The 23563-nt window shown below is 39.5% G+C and overlaps 1 protein-coding gene across 1 annotated transcript; it reads left to right on the forward strand.

The window, feature by feature from the left end:
• Positions 1 to 22685, forward strand: NPSN13 (Putative plant snare 13). The gene is made up of 10 exons (XM_089153406.1): positions 1 to 486; positions 3183 to 3275; positions 3523 to 3616; positions 3733 to 3770; positions 14629 to 14726; positions 17559 to 17638; positions 17720 to 17776; positions 17875 to 17967; positions 18100 to 18174; positions 21888 to 22685. Exons 1-10 carry the CDS (start codon positions 410 to 412, stop codon positions 21984 to 21986), a joined length of 804 nt encoding a protein of 267 aa, XP_089009532.1. The 5' UTR covers positions 1 to 409; the 3' UTR covers positions 21987 to 22685.
• Positions 22686 to 23563: the final 878 nt, after the last annotated feature.

The following is a 23563-nucleotide window of genomic DNA, read 5'->3' on the forward strand; positions in this document are numbered from 1 at the left end:
ATATTATTTCCATTTTCAACATTCTTCCGCTGGTTTTGATTTTCTCGGACACCGAAGCTTCGGATATATTCTGATCGATATTCCGCAGCAAAAGCTTCAATTCGAAGTCCGTAACAAATTAACGATCTGCATTATTCTTACAGACAATCCCATTTATTTAATTCTTGTTGTTTACCAACTGTTCCCCCTGTTTTCTCCTCCCATTTTTCCTCTTCATTTTCTAGGGTTTGGGTTCGGGTTTCACACTTCTCCTCCTCATTTGAAAGTTCCGGCAATGGAGTTTGAGAGTTACTTCGAAGCACACTGTTCGGAGTAACTTTCTTTTCCATGGGGCTTAACCAAGTGATGGTTTGAGGTGGAAATTGAATCATTTGCTGCTTCGTTTGCTTGATTCGGTGTTCTGGGCACAATGGCGTCGGAGTTACAGATGAGCCCCCAACTGGAGCAGATTGATGGAGAAATTCACGACAATTTCCGGGCTCTCGCGTAAGTTTCATTTTATTTCATTTACTTTCTTTTCTTACTTCAGTGCTTTCGTGGTCCTTTCACATCCAGAATACATTTGTATCTTAAGATCCCGGTATGAAACCTGACTGACTTCCCTGAAGCCCTCAACCCCAAAATAAATTAGAAAAGAGAAGTAATGATCAAAGTGTTAGGGGATTTCCGTTTGATTGAAAGAGCTACAAATGTTAGTCTGTCTAGGATAGAATGGAACTCGGGGGATTAATAATTGCACTTACTAGCGTAGTAGTTTTCTTGGCTATATAGTTCCTTTCTTCCCTCAAGCTGTGGTAGATTTTTTTTCTTTTCTTTTCTCATCTTTTGAGAAAAGTATTGGCACCCCCACCGTTCTCTCCTAATACATTACTTGCCTCGTCTAAAAGGCTTCAACATAGTTTCTGTCTGGTTTTTGAAGTGAGAAATCTGATGTCAATGTGCATCCAAAGTTACCTATCAGGACTTTATGAACTGTGTATATCTCTGACACTTATTTTTAACTTCAAATCCAATCCAGCCTCTACAAAAGTTAAGAATCAGAAATTTTTTCATTCATTGCAGTTGGAAAATTTGCTGGTAAATTTCTATTCTACATAGTCTGTTGGTATTGTTTTGGACACTGAGATTCAATAAAATAGTTTATGTATTTTAAAAATTATTGACATTCATATGATTAAGCACCAACAGCTCAACGAAATTGATATCTTTTGAGGGGTTGAATTTTCAAAGAGATTTGTAAAATGGTTTAAAACCGATCACAGTTTGTACGCTGTAGTGAATTGTAAAATGGTGTGATATGAGATAGTGATGCAGTTCTGGTGATTGGTGCACCAATTGAGGCCGTACCCTTAGTTTTGTTATAAAATGGTGGAGAGAAATAGGGTATATAGCTTAACAGTCAAATTTTCAATCAAAACGAAAAAGAAAGAAAGAACTGATGAAAAAACATAAAGTTTATGCTAGAATTGCAATTACAGTCAGTGGGGAATAGCCCTTTACGTAATCGGCAGCCTCAAGAAGAACCGGGGAGTTTGGACTTTGGAATCTCTGCCAATGGAACCTGAACTGTAATTTTTTATTTATTTCTCGTATGTTTTTGTGACACAATCCTCCCTCTATGTCTTTTAGGTGAAGCTTCATAACTAAACATAGGAGAATCTTGATTGCCATAAAGTCACTGAAGAAATCTAACTTTAATTTTCTTCCTAGATTCCTCCTACACCCCACATCCACCTTGCACCCCTGACCTAACTTAAAAAAAATAAAAATAAAAAATTACAGATGGAATAAAATAATTAGGGAAAATTTCACCTATGTTGTGAGTCCCAATTTCTATTTTGAGCCTAGTTTAGGTTTGAAAGTTATTTCAACTATTGTGGCTGTTGATTTTAAATGTAATAGTTTAGTTGAGTTCTTGTTATGATTAGTAAAAGTTTTTAGTTGTGACCGTTGCTTAGCTTTTGAGGCAGAAAATTTCCTCCCAGTCCTCCATTGAATTGTTCAAGCTTCCCCATGTTTTTCCCTAATTGATATCTTGAAGCATTCAACCTGCTGTTCCTGACTAATCAGAAAGTTAAATAATTCCCCAATCCCTATTCTCTTCTAATTCTCTAAAAACCAGAGGCCATTCCCACTGTCAGAATCAACCCATATTTAAGAATACCCCCCTTCCCCTTGTAGGAAACTTGATCCTACTTGCAGCCCCCAACTCCCACTCAAACCCTAAATCTCCTCTCTGGTTTGTCTTAGAAAGTGAAACCCTAGATTTCGCTCATCCCAAATCGACCGTCATTTTACTCCTATATATGGATGTAATCTCACTCTCAACCTTAGGAAAGCTTGATTTGAAGCTTCTACCCAATTTTCCTTCATAAACCTAGATTCCATCAACTTTCACCTTCTAGAAACCGAAATCGAATAATAAATTACTGAACTTCAATTCTAGCAATATTCCACCATTAAGGGAACCTAAACCTTAGCCGACAGCCTTCCAGACATTTGTCTAATGAAATCCCCAATCATAAGACTAACCTAACCCTAAAGTTGACGGTGAACCCTCCTTTAGCCCATCCAAATTGCCGTTTGGTAGTAGTTCATGGTTTATTTGCTCGTATTTTATTTCTTATGAATCTAGGATCAGGACCTAGGCTGTCAGTGTATGCTGTGTACATACAGAATTACTGATATGGATTCCACGATATCCTCCAAAATTATTGGGCCGCAAATCTATTCCAGTTGTGTTATGCCAGAAGTTCAGATATCCTCGAAGGTAGGTTATTGGGCAATAAATCTCCTCCAAATGTTGTTGTTGAGCAAAAAATACTTTTGTTCTGGGCTATATGTGGGTAATGTTGTAAATGGGAGATTATTTTAGGCGAGGGTTCCACAAAAGATGATGAGACCAGTCAATTATTGAGGATTGTCACAAGTTGGCCAAGGAAAATCGAGTTCTCGCAGTTATATAGGGTGGAATATAACATTTTGACCTGATATGGAATCTCAGACTGAAGTTTTGGTCTAGACATGTTCTTGTTTTATAGCAGGTTTTGATTCAGTAGATTTTTTCTTCTTTAATGATTTGACATTCTTCAGTATTAAAGCAATTTCTGTTTTAATTTTAACTGATGTTTTTAGTTTTGTTATCACTGTAAAAGGACATAACTTCTCTTCTTTTTTTGCAGAAATGGTTTCCAGAAACTGGATAAGATCAAAGATCCTAATAGACAAAGTAAACAACTAGAGGATCTCACAGGAAAGATGAGGGAGTGTAAAAGGTATCTCTAATCAATTGCAGGGTGCTTATTGCATTTTATTCCGCTAACATATTCTGATTGTGTCCATCCTCTGGGAACTCCAAAGCATTCATGCTAATTCTTACCATATATTGGGTGCCAAATGTTGATTTATTTACTTAGAGTAGCTTTTTAGCCAAATGAAGTTGACCTCAGTTTCTGGTAAAATCTTGTTTTAAGGAAATCTATGGTTTGATTACTGTTACATGCCCCAATTGTTTCTTTTCAGGTTAATTAAGGAGTTTGATCGGGAACTTAAGGAAGAAGAAAATGGAAACCCTCCTGAGGTTAATAAGCAACTCAATGAGAGAAAACAATCCTTGGTTAGTTGTTTAGAATGTCTCCACTATTTTACTATTTTCTCTCTTTCTCTGTATTTGGTTTGCAATTGAATAATTATCTTTTTTTTTTTTTTTTTTGGTCATCTTTTCTCCCCCAGATCAAGGAGCTAAATTCATACGTGGCCTTGAGGAAAACGTAAAGTCTAATATACTATTTCCACTCTCATGCACTCCATAAGTTTGATTCTTTCCATCTGAAGCTTTTCTGGTGCTGCTGCTACTGATTTGTATAGGTTTTAAGAATACAGTAATAAAATCCTCATATTATCGCATTGAGAGAGAGGTGCACGTCAGAAATATATGGAACATCTGTTTGAAATTTTCATATTGGACGAAGTTGTTTACTTATACAAAGTAGGGCATATTTTTCAATGTATTGTCTACTTCTAGTTCTATATGTGCATTTTATTGCAAGATCATGTATTAGTGCTGCTGCCTGGATAAAGAAGTAGGGTTAGTGTGTCAAGATGATGGTCAGTACATGGTTCAAGGTATCTGTCTAGAGGCCCATTTTGCCAACTCAGAAGAGAGAGCTGGCTCGCTGAGTTGATGGAATTTTCTCCCTAACTCAAGGCACCAACTTGAGAGGTATCAAAGATCATTTGGGGTTAAAACTTGTCGTCTAGCTTATTTCAGCCCTTATGAATGCACTGGTGATCTCATATTTATTGAAAAAGTAGTGTAAATGTGAATTCCATTTTGGACCCCAAGTGAGAAATCAATGACTAGGCTGAAGTGAAACCTTAAGATGGCCTGTTGTAGAGCATGGTGGGAGATCTCGCTCTCGAGCGAGATCTCACCACTCCAAAATAGAGAGATCTCGACCGAGATGGCTTGATCTTGGTCAAGATCTACCAAAATTTTGGCATAATCTCGGTAGCCCATCTCGGTGGGTTTTAGGGCCCCGGTTGGGCTGAAATTTGGTATTTAGCCTATTTAGGCCTTTTGAACACATTGGTGGCATTAGATTTGTGAGAAAATAACCCTAAGTATGTCTTCTAAGTCGACCCTATGTGTAAAACAAAAATGCTGTGAAATGCAAGGTTAGACAACATGTAATGTAGAGATATCAAGTAATTCTTGTTATCAACTATAAAGTATCAAATACATTACACATCAAACTATCAAAGAACTTAAATGTCTTCAAAATTTTACAACCATAAGAAGTTTTAGACTTCTAGTAAGTCATAAATCATAATCCATAAGTTCACAATCACAAGAGTATGTGAGTAATAAGATTACAAGACTACAAGACAACAAGAGTATCACTCAGCATTCTGCATCAACTGATTCTAAACGGTGGCCACATATGACTCCCAAGTCAACTCATCACTGTATTATGTCACATATCGGTTTAAATGTCACATTAAATTTGTTTCCATGAAAGTGTAGATCAAAGCTTGTGGATCAACATATGTTTACACTAGACTCACACCCATTGTAGAACATTATATTTGAAAAAATTCAAAATTGGGGGAAAATCTTACCTTTGTTGAAGATTTAGTTGAAATAGGCTTGAATGATGATAATCTAATGTTGTAGCTGTCTTAAAGATGTTTAGAAGTTGAATCCCCAACAAATTCCGGCGAAAAATCAAGTTTCTGGCAAGTTTTGATGGTTGCAGCGAGAGAGAGGCGAGATCTCGGCTAGATGTGGCAAGATCTCCCATCTCTCAGATCTCGTCTCTCCTCTCGTCTCGCTATCTCAAAATAGCGAGATATCTCGTGAGATCTCGCCGAGATCTTGCGAGATCTCCCACCATAATCATTACTCATACATCAACAACTCGAGAGTCGAGACTTGAGATCCTTGTGTGCCAAGCACATTGTCTCATTTCACATATCATCTTGTCTCGGTAAATAGAAAAAGAGAGATACCAAGAATGTAGTCCTAGATTGATTGGAGATCATCTGGGATAGTTAATTATGATCTTATGTAACCATTTGAGTAGGGGCTGGTATAGGATCTGGGTTTTTGACTTGGGGGGATAGGGTTTCAAATAGGACTTCACACTATATCCAATGAAGGAAGTAAAATAAAAGTTGTAACTGGTGGTTAGTTTGTGAACAGATAATAATAAGTTAAAAGAAAAATCGAGTTAGCATGAAGGGATGAGGTGGTGGGAGACTAACAATTTTTGTACCTTTTACAATGGCATGGGAACCATTAGCAAGGGGTCACAATGGAAGAGTATGGGTGAAGAGATGAAAAGTTACTGGAGACACTGGTCAACGATCTAGGGAGGGGAGGTTGAAACACAACGTATATCATTTCCAGTCTGAACCATAATTGTTAAGGACACCTTGGCGTCCAGGCGCCAAGGGAGATGGTGAGGCGAGACTCTCCTTATACATAAGGCGATACTGATACAAAGTTTTAGAGTTCATGCTGTTAGATTCTAATCTAAAAAATCCTATTGGCTGAACCTATGCTTATCTTTGCATCAAGGATCAAAATATTATATTATAAAAGGAAAAACAAAATAAATGAACCTAAAACTATTCGCAAGAATCACCAAATCAAAAAGTCGAAACCTCTCACAATGGCAACTTGGAGTGGCTATTGTGGCAGTCTCTAGCCCTTTCCCGCACTCCTCAGGTGAAGGTCGGTGCCAACCTATTTTTCTCCAGTAGTTCTTTTTATTTTTTATTATTTTTTTAAGTTTGAAACTCTGAGTTCACGTTTGGAGTTGCAGCGGCAATGTAGACGGCTTAGATTTTGAGGTTTCTAGAAAATTGGCTTCTTTCACAGCACCTAAGTCGGTTTTGAAGGAGACGCTATCTTATCTTAGTTGAGGTTTCTAGAAAATTCGCTTCTTTCACAGCACCTAAGTGGGAAGAAGATGAAGACTTTGGTTTCAAGAAACCTCAAAGGATTAAAAGGCACTGACCTTCGCCTTTAGTTTCACGGCACCAAAGTTAGCTCTCGTAAGTTAGTCAAACCTTTGGTTTCAACTGACCTTCGCCGGAGAAGATCACGACTTTGGTTTCATGGCACTTGAGTTGGTTGACACCTGCGAGTGTTTTTTTTCTCAAAAAGATAGCAAGGCGATTGGTGCCTCTTATTCTCAAGCCTCTCTTCTACTCAAACGACAACCTACATCGTCATCTTCTTTGGCAAAGGTGGTTTTAGTTTCTTCTACTTCTTCTTCCTCTTTTTTTATTTTTTTATTTATTTTATTAATAATTCTTACTTATCACTGAGGCACGATGCCTCTTCTTCTTAGACAATAGCCGGCTTCCTCATTTGCTCCGGTGAAGGTAATCTTGACACCTTTTTCTTTTAATAATTTTAACTTTGTTATTGTGGATTGTTTTAGTGTTTTTGTTATACAATGTATGATATACTTATAATGATCCAGAGTGTAGGGGATGTACACTAAAAATGCCATTTGAAATGCCTTGACCGCCTTGGAAGTGTCTTAGCGGGTGCTTCGTTGCCTCACCGCCTTAGTGGGCGCTTTGTCACCTCACCGCCTCAGCGGGTGCTTCGTCGCCTCACCGCCTCAACTGGCCTAAACCGCCTCGATTGCCTCGTCACCGTGACAACTATGGTTTGAATGAAGGTGGTAGTAGGAGGCGAAAACTGAAATGCCTGGAACTGGGTGAATCAAACATATTCTACATCAAACACTTTCACAGTTTCCCCTTCTAGCTGTGGAGTGGTAGTAGTAGATCTGTAGATGTCTTTGATGATGTAGTGCGAACAGCTTGAGGTGGCTTGCCATGAAGCTTCCAAGAAAATCTCTGTATATGTCTTGAACGACCACAATGGTGACAAGTCCTGATATTCCCAGTCGTGTTAGTGGATCCTTGAATACTAAGGTTTCTGCCTGATCCAACATCCATACACCCAAGAGCAGCTCCATAACCTGACTTGCCTCCAGAACCATCGTTTGGGGTAAAAGATGCGACTGCAGAATTATTGGTGGAATTGGACTCATGTGGGTTTTCTTTGGACAGACGAAGTACTTGGGAAACTGTTTTAGACAGTGATGGCACTTTATCTCCCCCTAAAGTCTGTGCTCTAATCGAGTCAAATTCTTTCCCAAGTCCTCCCAAAAGACCCGTAAGTGCAAGCTGTTCCTGCTGATTTTGCATCTCAACTACATCCCATGAAATGGGTACAATAGCTTTCAAATTTTCATACATATTCTTAAAGTATGCAAAATATTGGGTTAAAGGTCTACGCTTCCTATCAACCCTATAGAACTCTCGTGAAACTTCATGGATACAAGAAAGGTTATTCTGTCAAGAATGCAAGATATTTGGGTAATCCTTTAACTTCTTCACCATGTCAATATGTGTGACTAAGTTAGCAATATTTCTCTCTATGGGTTCAACATTTATTCTAAGATTTGGGCCTCTTTAGTCTTTTATGTATCATTCCCAGTGGATACAGTAAGATGGTCTTGCTGCCTACGACCAGTCAACACAACCTTGACTATTGTTTTCCACTGATGGAAATTGACCGCCCCTTCAATTTTTTATTAGAAATACGATGGGATGTGGATGTCATGATTTCAGTAACAGGACTTTTGTGTTCAGATTTAGATTCATCTCTAGACTTAATGGCCTAATTTTCCTCTAGTCTAGAGAAGAGACACCTTACTTCAATTAGAAACAAGTAGGCAGCAATTAACAATACTTCTAACTTCCAGACCTGAAAAAGTTCGACTGCACTATCAACAAATCTGAGACATGGTTGCAGCGACTAGAATGTGTCCAATAAACAAATTTTCACAGAAGATTTAAATTTGAAATATAATTGACAGCACAAAATGTTTCTTCAGAAGAAGATATAGAGCCCTCCTTGAGACAAAATTGATCATCACAGCTCTTTCAGACCATAAATAACTCCTCAGCAGCAGTCTTTATAATAATTTTACAGCAGTTTGAAATCAGAGGAATTGCTTCACCAAAACAAGAATCATTCCAAGATTTTAACCAATCCCAAAACCAGAACAGCAATAGCAGCCAAAAAATCCTTTTCTGGTCCACCAAAAATGGTAACAGTTCATAGTGGATTACAGTCTAATATTTGATCAATCAGGTCTGTAAATAGGGCTGATTCATTCCACTGTCCAGGGTTGATTCAAATAGAAGTAACCCCAACTATCCTCCAAACAGCAGAATTTTAGGCAAACTTCAACCTAAAATTGTCAAATCAAGTCTGAAACATGCATCTCAAAAGGCCTGGTTTCTTTGCATAGTAATGTGAACCATTCTCTTTTATACACAGCATTGGATGTTGCCTCAAACCACAGAAAAACTTTGTAGCAGAGTCTCAAAATTTGATCGCAGAAGGCACCCGTGGTATACAAAAACAAAAAAGGTATAGGCTGCGGCAGAGAAATAGAAGAACTTGAGAATGAGAGAAAGGGATTGAGAGGCTTCACTCTCTTTATGAGAATCCTCCTTAAAACTACTTTATTTATGGGAAAACAGAACCTCCCCCCCCCCCCCCCCACCCCAAAAGAAAAAGAAAAAGAAAGAGGATATAATGATGCAGAAGAGGAGTTCAATATGGGCTCAAAATAGCAACCCAGATCCTCTCAAGATCTAGTGCTAGATCCGAAGAGGGCTTTTTATGCCCTTTTTCCCCCTTTCAGTTATGTAGCAGTACAATTCCAAATTAAAAGAAAAAGAAAAGAAAAGAAAAACTGAATGTAAATAAAATAGGAAAGTAGTTGTTAAAACCTAGGGAACTAGTTCCTAAAACCTTGCTAATTTCCTTCCAGATAATTAAGAACCTATCAGCTGGTTATTTAGTTCCTAAAACTAGGACACGACTGAGGGATTATTACTAAACACAACTCTCTAGCATATCCATGAGTTTGTAGGAGTTCAAAATTTCATTTCTGATGTTCAGTGGTCATGTGACTCCATTTGGACCAGTATTGAACCACTCTGGTTTAGTTGGCTTGATTATATCAAGGATAGACTAAATTCATACTCACCCTTGGGATCCCTGTTCTTGGCCCATAAGAAAGGCCCATTACAACGTTAACCCATCTGGACCAGTATTGAACCACGCTGATTTAGTTGACTTAATTATATCAAGGATGGACTAAATTCATGCTCACCCACCCTTGGGATCCCTGTTCTTGGCCCATAAGAAAGGCCCATTACACAGTTAACCCATGGAATTCAGGGCCCAACACCTGTACGACCCAACTGTAGGCTTATTCCATGCAAAACAAGCCTAATTTGGCGGTGGATTTTTATCACGCAGCATTATAAGAGCTCATATTCAAACCTTTTTCATGAATCCTGGACATTCTCTCTTTGAATGGTGAAATAGGATCATGTAGCCGTCCCTGTTTAGTTGATATAAGTTATGGTTTAATTGAATTGAGTTTCCATTGGATATCAACATGCATTAGGCAAATTCTAAGAGGGATAGGAAGTGATGTCTGATCCTCGTCTCCCCCCACTCCCATCAGACCGTCCCCCACCCGACCCCCATGATCATCTCCATCTCTTCGACTAACCCCCTCCACCCTAGTTCCTCTTGGCCTTTGCTCCATCTGGCCAGCACCCTCGACCTAGCTTGCCGCTTTGCCTAATACCATGTTCTCTGGTTGATGGCCAAACCACAATTTTTCGTCCACCCAATTTGGATGACGAAGCTCCCCTCTAGAGTTCCTGTGTTGTGGGTCATTTTAATGGCTCTCATCTCCCATTTTGCATTGTCAAGACTTCTTTGACCAAGCAATGGAAACCATTGGGACCGATGGACACCTTCCTTCTCGACCACAATTTCGTTCAGTTCAAATTTCATGATGAAGTAGATATGAGAAGGGTTCTTAAAGGAGGGCCTTGGTTGGTGGGAAGAGGACCCTTTTTCCTATGGGAATGTCATCATGAATAAAATTGCAGCTTGCCAAGGAAGATTTCTCCTCCTTACCTCTCCAGGTCTCATTTCTAGGGCTTCCTCTGCATTATTGGTGCACAAAGGGCTTGAGCTTAGTGGCTTTTGCCTTAGGCACTCTACTTTTCTCGGACATTAGAACCCAGATGATGGACCACTTGACAGAGCACATTTTGCATCAAGGTATCTGCAAGGTCCGTTGCTTCCCTCTTTGATCTCTACTATGGAGGAATTTGGATTTGCATTTTTGCAAGAGGTCAAATATGACTAGAGACCGCCTTATTGTTTGGCCTGTTTCACTTTTGGTCATTGTCCCTGTTTGAAGGATTCACAGGGCATCTCTCTGCCTTTGCCCCTCTCCCCGGTGGTTGAAGAAGACCCTTTGCACCCTCTAAATCGACTTTGACCTTCCACTAGAAAAGCCCCCTTTCTTACCTGCCCTAACCTCGTCAAATCCTTCCGATCGGAATAGATTCTCTCTCTTGGACTCAGTCGCTGTCCTTGCTCACCTTGACGCTCCTATGCTGTGAAAGCCCTTGCTGTCGATGTTCCCATTGTCAGGAGCCTTCTTATCTCTGTCTCTGCCACTCTATCTATTGCTAGTGCTGCCCCTTCAGACTCAAAAGGATGACCTTTGCTATCATCCCTGTGCTCTCCTGCTATGTCACAGCAACAACTGTTGCCCCCACTGCTCTTCAGAGCTCTGCTCCCATAGTGATGTAAACCCAAGTTTGGGGTTAACTTCCAGGATCTTCTAATAAGGTTGCAGCAGCTAATTAGGATTCCTTGAAGCTTTAGCTAGGGTTTAAAGGGATCTATAGGGCTGTCGGAATGCTGAAAGAGGTCTGAAGTTCAGAGAAATTTAAAAGTCAGAATTCAGATTCTAGGTCAGTCTAGGGTTCGGCTGGGTGAGGAAAGGGGTAGGGTTGCTGGGTTTCTAATCATAAATATTTCCTATCTTATTCCCTCAATATAATAAGTTCTATATGAGAGAACTTAATAGAACTTTAATTTTCTGCGTATCTGGAAACTTCTGCAACTTCAATGAAAAGGATGAAGTTCAGGAATTTTAGATCTTAGGTTTAATGGACTGTTTAGAAGAAACTAAAGGTAGGGATGGGTTCCTAAGGCCTAGGCAACCCTAATGGGGGTATTTTGGGTGGTTTTGGTGCTGGTGTTGAGGGAATCCTCGTGGGGTTAGGACTGAATATGTGGGGAAAAAGAAGAGGGGGAAAAGAGCTACTGTGGCTAGGGTTTGGGTTGGGGAATGGCTGCAGCTGATGGGGATTGGGTGGGGGTCTTGACTTACTTGAGTGAGGTAAGCTTGCTGGAATTCTGCAGATGAGCTTAAAGATGATGATGAAGGAATCTCAAAACTGAAATAAGAGCACTCTATCCCAGCCGCAGGGTTCCAAGAGGAATCCCACGACTTTCCCCAAGTCAAATTCTCAAACTCAAATCAATTCATTAATCAACAGTGAAAATAACTTACACTAGAAAGGCTACACTAGAAAGGCTATTTATAGTTTGAAACAAAGAGACTCTGATTCATACTGGGTTACCCTGACTGTTAGGGTCCCATCACAGCTTAGCTTGAACTCCGAAACAGTTATAAAAAAGAATCTAATTACCATGCGATCTAAGCCCTTGGATTTGAGATCTCACTTAAACACCTTAAGTCACCTAATGCTAATTAGATAACGTAAGATCTAAGCAACCAAATTACAAACAAATTGGACCCAAAAAGGAAACAATTCTTCCTAATTTAAGTTATCCTTAAAAGTAGAATTTCTTGAAAAAGAAACAATTCTTTCTTGAACTAACACAACTTATGACTCCTTCTAATTGAAACTTCAAAAACAACTGACTTGACTCTCAAGACTTCTAAATAAACTAATGTACTGTATTTCGGTCTTCATTATAGCTCAATCTAGGGGTAGGAATTGACCATTCTACCCTTGGGATGGATTCGGCCTCCTTAATTTGTGGTTGAGCTTGGGCCCTTTTTGGGGGGGCCGGGGGGGGGTCCAACCCGGGATACATCACATAGTCACTTTCATTTTAGGGCCTAGCCCCTCAGCTTTTTGCCCCCTGCGAACCCCTCCCTTGCAACCTTCGTCGATTGCCTCCTTGACACTCTCTGCTGTTGCATGCATCATTCCCTTTCTCATCTCCTTCCCTATATTCAGTTCTCGATATTCCCTCTGTCTTTCCTGCTTTCAGCCCATTGATTCTCCCTCTGACTTAGTCTCCTCTGTAGGCCCACCTCCCACTGCCACCCCTGTCACCCATCCTTTTCCAATCCTCTGGCATCACTCCTTGCCCATCTTTCTTTTTAACATTGACTTTCCCTCATGCCCTACTTTTCGCTACCAACCCCCTTCGTCTCTCTCTTTCGCCTCTTCCTTGGGCCAACTTCCTCAAACCTCTTCCCTTTCTCTTTCTCCCACTGACTTAAGCCTTCTCTTCCCATTGCTTTTGTCTCTCCCTGGGCCCTTTAGGCTTAACCTTTGACTCCACCTTCCCTCCTCCAACCTCTTTTGGGATCTCAAGTTACCTTAAGTCTTTGGCCTAGCCTTTCCTCTCAACTATGTCCCTGTCACCTCATCCCCGTTACCTGGTTCTTTTAGTGGAGATTTGGGGGCTAATTCCTGCACTTTTGAGGCTGTGTGAAATAGGTCCCCTACCTCCTCCCTTGGTCCTCCAGAAGTTATTGAGATTATTGCTGATTGTGATCAAGTTCTTGAGCATGCTCCTGACATTGTTTCTTTTAATCACATGCATGCCTCAGGGTTTGACGGTTGCAGAAGAAGCAATCACTCTACTAAGGTTGTCACCACGCTTACGAAAACTTTATTATGGACTTCAAATCCCAGAGAAAGAAGAAGCATAGGGGCAAAAACTAGTCTAGGCACAATTATTTTCTCTCAAAAGTTCCGCCTTCTTGTTGCTTTTGTTTAGTGCCTTGCTGGCTTTGTTGGCCCGTGGCCTCTTGCTCCATTCCACGCCCCTTCTTGCTTATGGCTAATGAATTATTTATTCATTAAAAAAAAATGCATTAGGAATTGCCTATGCCTCTATTTAACTTGTCAATTTTCTTCAACATGTCAACCTGGGCTGGTGGTAATAATGGGTAAATTGCTAGAGCCAAAAACAACCTGAGATCAGTGGTTATTATGATTGAAAGACCCCCTAAGAAAAAGAGGGGGGGGGGGGGTTATGATATTTGTGCTTTGGTTTTTTGTTCCAGCAATTTTGGGTATTTGGATACGGCATATTATTCCCTCATTTTCCTGCTCCCCTCCTTGCCATAGGGTAATTCATGTGGTACTTATAATTCATTGCCTTCTCAAATATCAAATAAGTGATTTAGAACCAGGACACTGGAACCAGCCAGGAGTCAACTAGCAAGGACCAATTCGAACCAAAATTAGAGGCCAGGTCAAACCAGCCAACTGGTCCAAAGAAGGTCCCTTTGGTCCATAACTTTTGACCAGTCAACTTGGACTGCTGCATGAGGACAGGATGCCAAAACACTGTTCCCATGAACAGTATCACAGCATTATTTGGCATATTGGGAATATTCCATGGAGGATTTGTATGCTGAAGATCAGATCACATGAAGATTTTATTCTTGGGAGATTTAGGACCTCAGTTTAGTTTCTATATTAGTTTTTTATGCATGTGGCTGATTCACAAAGCCTAATAGTTTCAATAATTATTTTTCTAAAAGATTCTATTGTCAGTTTGTCACTAGCTATTAGGTTATTAGTTTCTATTTCGGTGTACTAAGTTTCTAGTTCTTGTAAAGCTTTAGCCAAGCTATAAATTGGTCCATATATTGCAATAGAAAATCAGGCGTTGGAGATATTGATTTGTGGCCAAGTAGCCTCAGTAATGGAATAAAATACATGTTCAACTGCTGAGATAGCTGGGTGAGGGTCCCAGGGCTGAGATAGCCCATCCCATACCCCCTTCTTCTAGCTGTTCTTCTTCTTATCCTTTTATGTTCTCTTCTTTCTTATGTGAAAACAAAAAGAAGGGGTTCTAATTAGTAAATTTTGTCTTTCATTATTGTATTGACCTGGTTGCAAGTCTGAACCGTTTTGGTGACAATGCAGGTATATGAGCAGTCTTGGTAATAAAAGGGTGGAACTCTTTGATATGGGAGCAGGAGCTAGTGAACCTGTCGCTGAGGACAATGTTCAAATGGCATCATGTGAGATCTAATCTTTAGTTTCATATTTTCTGCCTTTTTGGATGGGTTGGGGCTTTTGGATTTTCAATGTGTTAGCTTAGATATGCTTCTCCCTGTTGTCATTTGCTAGCGTCCAGTCAATGTGATGTTGTTTCTCTTCTATGTATGTTGTGAAATACTTTACATTAAGTTCCAAATAAAGGGAAGTCTGAAGATCATTAGCCAGGGAGAAATAAGCTTGAAGATCAAAATGATCTTGTCCACTGTGAATAGTTATATGTCACTTGCTTAGTTGGTATTTTGTGGATCAACCTTTCGAAATTTTTTCTTAAGAATATTCCAAGCTAACCAGGCATAGCTAGGCGCTAAGACCAAACATGTCATGTGGACATAATAAGACAAAAAAATTGTGCGGTGCATATGATGTGTAATATCATTTCTGCTCCTTACCGTATAAAGAAAACTATCCCCCTTCTGCATGTAGAAGGGGAGCAATTCTGTTTGGTTGCTGTCTCAGGTGTAACCAACTGTGGTCGCTCATGGATCAGCAAATTTCTATTCAATCCCCTTTTTTGTTTGTTCTATTTGTTTATAATAGAAGCTTGCTATTCCTTACGAGCCACCCTTGGTCAATCACACATGGGATTTTCTGTCCAGTTCTTGCTGATTATGAGCAGAACCCATTTTTATTCAATTTAACTGTAAAACATGTAACTGGGTTCCTTATTTCCTGTTCTGACTTCTAACTCGCTTTTATGGGAGAGCGTAGAAATGGGAGCTTTAGTTATTGTCCAATTTCTGTGGGCACAGATCCAACTCCAATATGCTTGCGTAGCTACTACTGCTATCTTAACAACTGTAGTTCATCCTAATTTTATATCAAAATTTGATTCTGGCATCATTATCCTATATTTAAATCACCTCAAACTCTATTGCTAGTCATGCAATCTGGGTGGACTAAACTTTATTGGATTGCTTAAAGGCCTACCCAAGTCTAGATAATAACTCAATTCACAAGCATAAGTCAAAAGGGGTAAATATCGTAAGGTTTAGAAGGAAAGTGGCAGAAGGCTGAATAACTTGAAGTTGTGAGGGGGTGGCAAGTGTTGTAATTTGTTAATTATAAAGTAAAGAATTCTAGTGTGCTGGTGTGGGAAGAGGGTTTTCTTGGAACTGAAGTAAAAGACACGGAGTTTTGTGCAATTTAAAGTAACTGACCTTTATTGGAAATGTGAAAAGTTGCCTTCTTCTCAGTTTGTAGGAAAAGGTAACCCACCAGTCAGATTTGTTGCAGTTGGGAGAACTTTCTCACAAGGCCTCCATTTGGCCTGGAAATTCCAGGAGGAGATACTACCCCACTAGCCTCTGAAGATTGACCACTGGACGATTTGAATTCATAACAGCAAGCTGGTCTCTGCAACCTGAACTTGATGATGGAAGGAAAACCAGATCTAAACCTGAGGTGTAGCTTACAGCAGGGAAATCTATTGGAGCAGGGATCCAAGTTATGATTTGCCCCAAGGAAAGGGTGTTGTGACTTGAATCTTGGACCAATCGACCTGTGTTAAGGATCTAATGATGCTTGCTGAATCTGGAAGCATAGCCCATAGAAATAAAATCAGAAGCTATATTGTGATGGGAAAATAGAAAAGCTGGGAATGGGACTGAGGTTGGGAAGAGAGAGATAAGAAAAAATTGAAGAATAGAGTTGGAAAGAAGATTAGAAGAGGAGGTGAGAGGAAGAGAGGGATACGTCCTACACTCCTACTCAAAGCAGCCATCAACTAACCCATATTAGTAAACTTTATAATCCGATTATATAACTGAAATGATAACTAGACTCTTAAATCAATCTAATAAACAGACATTTGTCTAATTTTGGATTCTTACCTGTTTTTATTAACATTAATAAAATAAGGAAAAATTTACAAATCCTTATTTGACCCATCGTCTAACTGCGTCTGCCAGTTTTTAGTGATAGTTTCACATTCAATCTCACCTTTTTGTATATGTTTAGTTTTATTACTTACAAATATCAGAATCTCGGTTTTGAGGCCGGTTTCAACCACGCCTGAAACCAAGATATGGTAGTTTCGACTGGAATTTCGGTCAAAACTTGAAACTTTTCCCTCCAAGTTTCTACCACAAGTTTTGGCCCCCCCCCCCCCCTTTTCAATTTGATTTCTTGCCTACTGCCTATTTAAAGCATAATAAACACATCAGAGGTTCGAAGAAATATAAACTTTGTAAAATTGAACAACACACAAATCAGAGGTCATAGTCCTAGACTAAACATATATTAATCTCATAGCCATACAAGACCATTTAAGCCACTAACAAAGCAAAAATAAAAAATTAGAAGTTTGGAACAAAACTTGCAAAAATCTTTGAAAATCCCCAAAGGAGGAGTAAATGGTGTGATGGAAGGCAGAAGAATGACTGAAATTGGGTGAAAAATGTGTTTAAAGCACAAAAAAAATCAGCAAAGAAGGGGTTCCGGTTGAAACAGCCTTGGTGCAAGCCGTGAAACCAAGTGAAACTAGTCGCAACCTGCAAAATCTTGTAGGTTTCTATTCACCACTGGTTTTGTCTCCGTTTTCTAACAAACCGAGATTTCGACTGGAAATGCACAAATTTCGTACCATGATTACTTATCGACGAACATGAGTATTTCGATATATCGGACGCTTTTAGCCATGATACACCTGTTACTGACTTTGCAAGTGTGAATGCTTTGAGATTCCAAATGCTATTTTTAACATCATGTAACTGAGTGGAAATGTGAATGCTTTGAGATATCAAATGCTTTTAGCCATGATGCTTTTCTGTCACTGACTGAGGTTGTATAATTAGCAATGACTAATCAAGAGCTTATCAGTGCTGGGACAAAGACAATGGATGAGACTGATCAGGCTATTGAGCGCTCTAAAATGGTAAGTACCTGAGTTGCTAGACAGGAAGTACGTCTTTTGGAAGTCAATTCTCCTTGTCCTTAACTTGAAATGGTTCCCTAGGTTGTGCACCAAACAGTTGAAGTTGGTTCTCAGACTGCAGTAACCTTGAAAGGACAAGTAAGTACGGTCCTCCTCTGGGCTATCTTTTTGTGCTGCAAAGATTGTTCAATTGTGGCTTAAGTTCTTATGGGGTCTTCTGCTATGAAATTATGCAGACTGAACAAATGGGACGTATTGTAAATGACCTGGACACAATTCACTTCTCAATCAAAAAGGCTACTCAGCTGGTGAAGGAGATTGGTAGGCAGGTAGATGTTTGTCACTATTCTTCTGTGTATATTCTTCTCTGCTAAGATTGTTATATCTTAACTGATTAGATTGTTATATCTTAACTGATTAGATTGCTATATCATAACTGACTTCTGAATCCTTTGTCTCAGGTGGCGACTGACAAATGCATCATGTTTTTTCTATTTCTTGTTGTCTGTGGTGTAATAGCCATCATTATTGTGAAGGTAACCCACTTCTCGATTTAGCAACTATTGCCATGGAGTGCTTTCGAAACAAATCTTGACCAGGAAAAGTAATTTTTTTTTTTGTTTTTCATAATTTTTGTTTGAATTGATTCGCAAATGTGATGCTAGCTTTGAATATCTGAGAGCAAACCCCCCTGCCGCCGCCCCCCCCCGCCCCCCACCAAAAAAAGGGGGGGGGGGGGTTTGAAAAACCCTATTCTACTCAATGATTTAAAATAGAGGGAAATGTCTTCCCATCCCTTGTACTATGATTTAATATCGAGGATCTCCCTTTAAAATACCTTTAAAAAGTTAACAAAAAATATTAATAATCTGCCACTGAACCAGTGCCCAACTCCCTCCATTACAACCACCTATGCCCAAATCACAGCCCCACCATAATCTGCCCCTGCAAAGCTCTATGTTAAACAGAGGTCCAAGTGGTTTCCCAGCAAATAAAGTCAATCTTGATTTACACCTAGACTGATGACATTTATGCTAAAACACAAAGCTCCAAAAATTTATTTCCCATCATAAAACTAAACGTAGATAAAAATAGAACCCCCATGTGACATAAATAAGATCTTAGACAAATTCATAAAATGCTCAACGGGACCTCTTGATGTGAATAGGGTTGACCCCCCCTTGTCTGAACCCTAAATAAAGCCCAGGAATATAGAGAGGGTATTTTGGTCAACCAACCCTAAATGATTGCTGATTTTTATTTTCAGAGTTCTCTTTTATTTTCTGAAGAGCTCCAGTCAGTTAGGAAGTCTAGTTTGAGTTAAATAAGAGTCCTTGAGTCTTTAGTTCCTTTTAATTCCAGAACATGTCAATTAAAGTTTTTAATTAAATAGAATTTAACATGTGTCAATGATAGTTTTAGTTAATTAGGATTTTATTTCAGCATGAGTCCATTAGAGTCCATTAAATCTTTTGGTGTTTGGTCCTTGAGATTAATGTGGTGGGGTCCTAATCTATAAAGGAATCCTCCTTAGGAGTCAAGATCTTTTAGTAGGCTATAAGTAGCCTATTCTTTCTTTATATTCCTTAAGTTTGATTATTTGAATAAGAGTTGTTGAATTGAGGACCGTGGTTCCTGTTTGAGGGGGCCACTGTGGATTTTAATTAGGTTATTCTTCAAAGATCAGCACCATTCTTCAAGTCTAGCATTCATCTTCCAATCTCCAGCATCCGTTAATTATCACAGCTGTTTTCCAGATAAGTACAGCAGCCACAGCCCCTTCCTTCCTTCTTCCCTACCATTGCATGTCTCCCCCATGCCTTCCCTAGCCCCTCCCTCACCTCCTCCACCCATTGCACCCCTTCCCCAGCACCTTACCTGCCTGCACAAGACCCTAAATCCCAACCCCTTGCTATTGCACCCCTGGCAGCAGCTTCCCCAACCCTGACAGCCCTTACTTCCCTCCCCCAGCTCCCTGTGATCCTTCCTGGTCACTCCCCCGCCCCTCCCCTGCCCCTCCCCTGCCCTGCTGCCCTTTCTTTCCCCCTCTTCTCTTCATTGCATTCTCCCCTCTCCTTTTGTCTTCCTTGCAGCAGAATCAGGGGGAAAAAAAAGAAGGAAAAAAAGAAGAAGAATTTAGGTTCCCTGTCAAACATCCAATCCATATCCATCATAAGATCCCTTCTCAAACCCAATTCTATTTTGAAACCCTATTCATCTCCTTTTTCCAATTGATCCCAACCTATTTAGATTTGTTAACAATTTAGGTTTTTTCCATTACATCATAAGAGCCCATCTATCATTCCCTAGTGTTTCCATCCAACTCCCATCTATTTTAGAGCAACCCTTAGGTATCCCATACAGTCATTGAGTTTTTTTGCTGGAAGGTGTTGGACAACCCTAAATTTTAGGGAATTCATAAAAAAACTCTTAACCCTAAAATTGGGTTTCACATCACCTCTTGGATGATTTCAATTCCAAAACAAGAAATATCACACAAAAGACTTCAGTTTTAGAACAGGCTTCAATCATTCGAACTTGTGGCTTGTATTTAGCTTGAAGTCTCTCCCCAAATTTACTAATGATCAGATAGAGATCAGTGGGAACAAAATAGATTAAGGAGGAAAAAAGGGAGAAGGAGAAAATGAGAGCAGTGATGACAAGTGGAAGGACAAAAAAGGAAAGAAATGGAGGAGAAAAAAGGGGCAATGAGTATAGGTGGGTCAATGGTCCACAGGTTCCTGTTCTTCCCTGCTTTTTGAAGGCAGTGTGGATTGTGGATATAGATTTTAATGGCCAGACATGTAGTTCTATTGATCTTGGATGCTCTGACTATTCTCTATTGTTTCCACAGATCCCTAAAGCATGACCATTAGGAGATGGAGGGAGTGAGAAGAGTGCTTTGGGAGGGACTGCCACCTCTGGGTGATGTACGCATAATGGGTTTGTGGGGACAGAAACCTAGATTTGTGCAAGAATCAACTTGTATAGGACAGAGAAGTGACATTTTTGGTTTAGGGATTTCAGATTTGACATTGGGTCTGTCTCTTTTGGGGTAGGGTGACTCTTGTCATTTGGAAAATGGGGAAGGACAGAATTCTGTGGAATATTGTCTCACCTCTATCACTGCCTCCTGTTTTCTTGACCGTGTCTTCTTCTTCCACTTGTACCTGCTGGTCTTTTTCTGATAAGTAGTAATTTCTGATAGGGGTGAGAGAAACTTTAAGTTGAATACAAGTTACAACGTTAGTGTGATTGAAGATTGGTCTAAAACTCTGATGGTCTTTTTTTCATTTGTCAGTTTGGAATTGAGCACATTTTAAGAGGTGAAAGTCTCTTTGGGATTTGATGATTTTGTTTGAGATCTTATTGATGCCACTTGGCAGCTCTGTTTTAATCTTAGAGTTCTTATTTTAGTGGGAATTCACTTTTAGGAGCTCCTATGCTTTGGTGTAAATGCCATTAATCTAGGTTTATTTTGCTGGGAAATCACTTGATAGCTCTGTTTGGATCAGGGATTTTCAGGAATAGGTTGTAGTGGGGGTGCAATTGGGGCTTAAATGGCTGCAGGGTCTGGGTGCTGGTTCAGTGGGGAAGGGACAGTTGCATTTTCTTTTTGTTCTACGTCTTGGGTGGGGAATGAGGTTTGTTTTGGGCCTGAAGTCTGGACACAAGGGCAAGGGGAAGTGGTGTTGGGCCTGTGATGGGGCATTTTGGAGCTAAGGGCCCCCGGGGGGGGGGTGTTCATGGTTAAAGAAGAAGGTAAATGGAAAGAGAAAAGAGAATTTTTTTTGGGGGGGGGGGAGTATGTCTTCACTCACCTTTAAGGCTGTTTTGGGGTTTTAGTTTATTTTAATGCAATTTCAGCAGCTGACATTGATTTTTGAGGCAGGGGTATGTTTGATACACTGGTTTCAAAGGAGGGGACTGGGACATTCAAAATGTAGGAGTCTTATGGGGAGGATGAGATCTTCCCTACGATAAAAATGTGATTGCATGCATATCTTCCCAATTACAAATGAATATTTGTTGCTAATGAAGTGGAAGATGTTTAAAGGATACTAAGTCCTGTGGTGTTCGCATCATGTGCAATGGCAGCTTTCCTGTAGGCTTCAGTTGTATATGTTTGCTTAATTTTCTTGAAACTTTGAGTGCTTAGAAATGATTGACGCATTTGAAGTGATGCATACTTGTAGATTAATCCTATCAATTTGGTTATGTACTCAAAAAGTTGGTTGTATTTCTCTAGATTGTGAATCCAAACAACAAAAACATCAGCAACATCCCTGGATTGGCTCCTCCAGCACCAGCAAGGAAGTTGCTCTCTCTGCAACCAATGGGATTTTAGTTTTGTTGTTTCAGAGTCGTTACACGTATTCCCCGCGGCTGTTTCAGAGTCTTGTTCCACGGCTGGGTTCACCGGAAGAATCATCCTCCCTCCTATCATGTTGGTTGAACCGAGGTGCAGAAGAAACATGCAAATATTATGTTGGTGGTTCCATTGGGTGCTGTTGGTTTTTCTTGTTTACACTGGTTTGCTGTGATGTTCATAACCCTCAGTATGATTCTTTATGTAAATCATTAATCATATATCGTGAGCCCTCTTGTTTTTATTTTCTCCCTATCTGGTTTGTGTCTGATATGTTTGTCATTGTAGTCCTTTTTTTGACATTGTATTGTAATGCTGCTCTTTGCGATTAGGAGATGCAGGCGAAAGAGGAATTTGGTGTGTGTAAAGCTCTATTTGCCCTAAGATTTTAAAATTGTCGTAAATAAAGAACCAGGGTTCAGAATTTTTTGTAAACCCAGAATCAATTCCATGAGTGCAAACAGAGCAATCAAGCTTCATGTGCATATAAGTTAACCATATTAATAATCAGATGTTAATAAAATAGATATATTGCTCTGGCTTTTTCAAAATAGAGGCCTTTAAATACCACACTTCAATTTATTTTGAAAAGCAAAAACACTTCAAAGTTGAACTTTCATTGTATGATAGTCTCCAAATATTTCAAGGCGCGTGTTTATCATGGTATTCTGGGATAGACACCCAATCCATCACTCCAGTGGCTTGGGATGTTCTATTAACAGTCCTTCCAGAGTTGTGGTTTGTGTTGACTAGACTGGTTGAATGAGAATCATCCAACGTTCATAGAAAAAAGTAAAAAAGCACTACAATGGTCATAAGGGTCTGAGTTTATTTTGGACCTCACGTTCTCTCAGGCATTGATGCACCTGTTGGGGGTTACCATGTAGTCGGTTATTGTTTTCAAATTTTAGTGGCGATAGTGTACAGATATAGAAGATCTATAAAGGAATAAATTGGTCAGAAATAAAGCTAATAAAATTATTGGAAAAATAAGGAAGACGAAGTATGAAAATTTACAAAAGAGAGATCTAGAATATAGATGGTTCGTCTTTCGGCCTCTGTCTTCTGTCTGTGTGGGAGCCTTCTTCTCCACTGCTCCTGTATCTCCTCTACCCTCTGACTCTCTCTCTTGTGTGATACGATTAATCACTATTGTTGTAAAATTTGCTCGTATTTTATCTTCATTACCTATTCTTAATAATGAAAAATAATTTGAGAGAGCTGAGTCAACCCCTAGAACCACTAGTCCAAGAACCAGGAATGAATAGACCTACTCCTCAATTGAATCAAAATTCCAATCCGAACTCCGAGTCGGATTGATGTTTGAAAAATCCGAGAATCCGAGTTTGATTGTCGCACCATAAAGAAAAAAAAAATATTGGTGAAGAATTTTTTTTTTTTTTTTTTGAATTTCTATTTATTGTTTAGTATATTAATTAATACTCTAACTGTTTAGAGTTCATTTTAACAACATATGGCCTATAAAGTTGATACCCCTTTTGATAAAAGTTATTAGCATTACTAAGAATCTTAAGCTATGTGAATTTCAATCCCAT

Source organism: Hakea prostrata, chromosome 4 (genome assembly GCF_041222555.1).
Source record: "Hakea prostrata isolate BN-2017 chromosome 4, UWA_Hpros_2, whole genome shotgun sequence".
NCBI classification, from domain to species: Eukaryota; Viridiplantae; Streptophyta; class Magnoliopsida; order Proteales; family Proteaceae; genus Hakea; species Hakea prostrata.

Bases quoted from the DNA above. Each gene is read 5' to 3' on its own strand.
- NPSN13 (XM_089153406.1), top strand. From the start codon at position 410: ATGGCGTCGGAGTTACAGATGAGCCCCCAACTGGAGCAGATTGATGGA. The intron at 3,276-3,522 runs GTATCTCTAATC...GTTTCTTTTCAG, and splicing joins AAGATGAGGGAGTGTAAAAG to GTTAATTAAGGAGTTTGATC. The intron at 14,727-17,558 runs GTGAGATCTAAT...TTGTATAATTAG, and splicing joins CAATGTTCAAATGGCATCAT to CAATGACTAATCAAGAGCTT.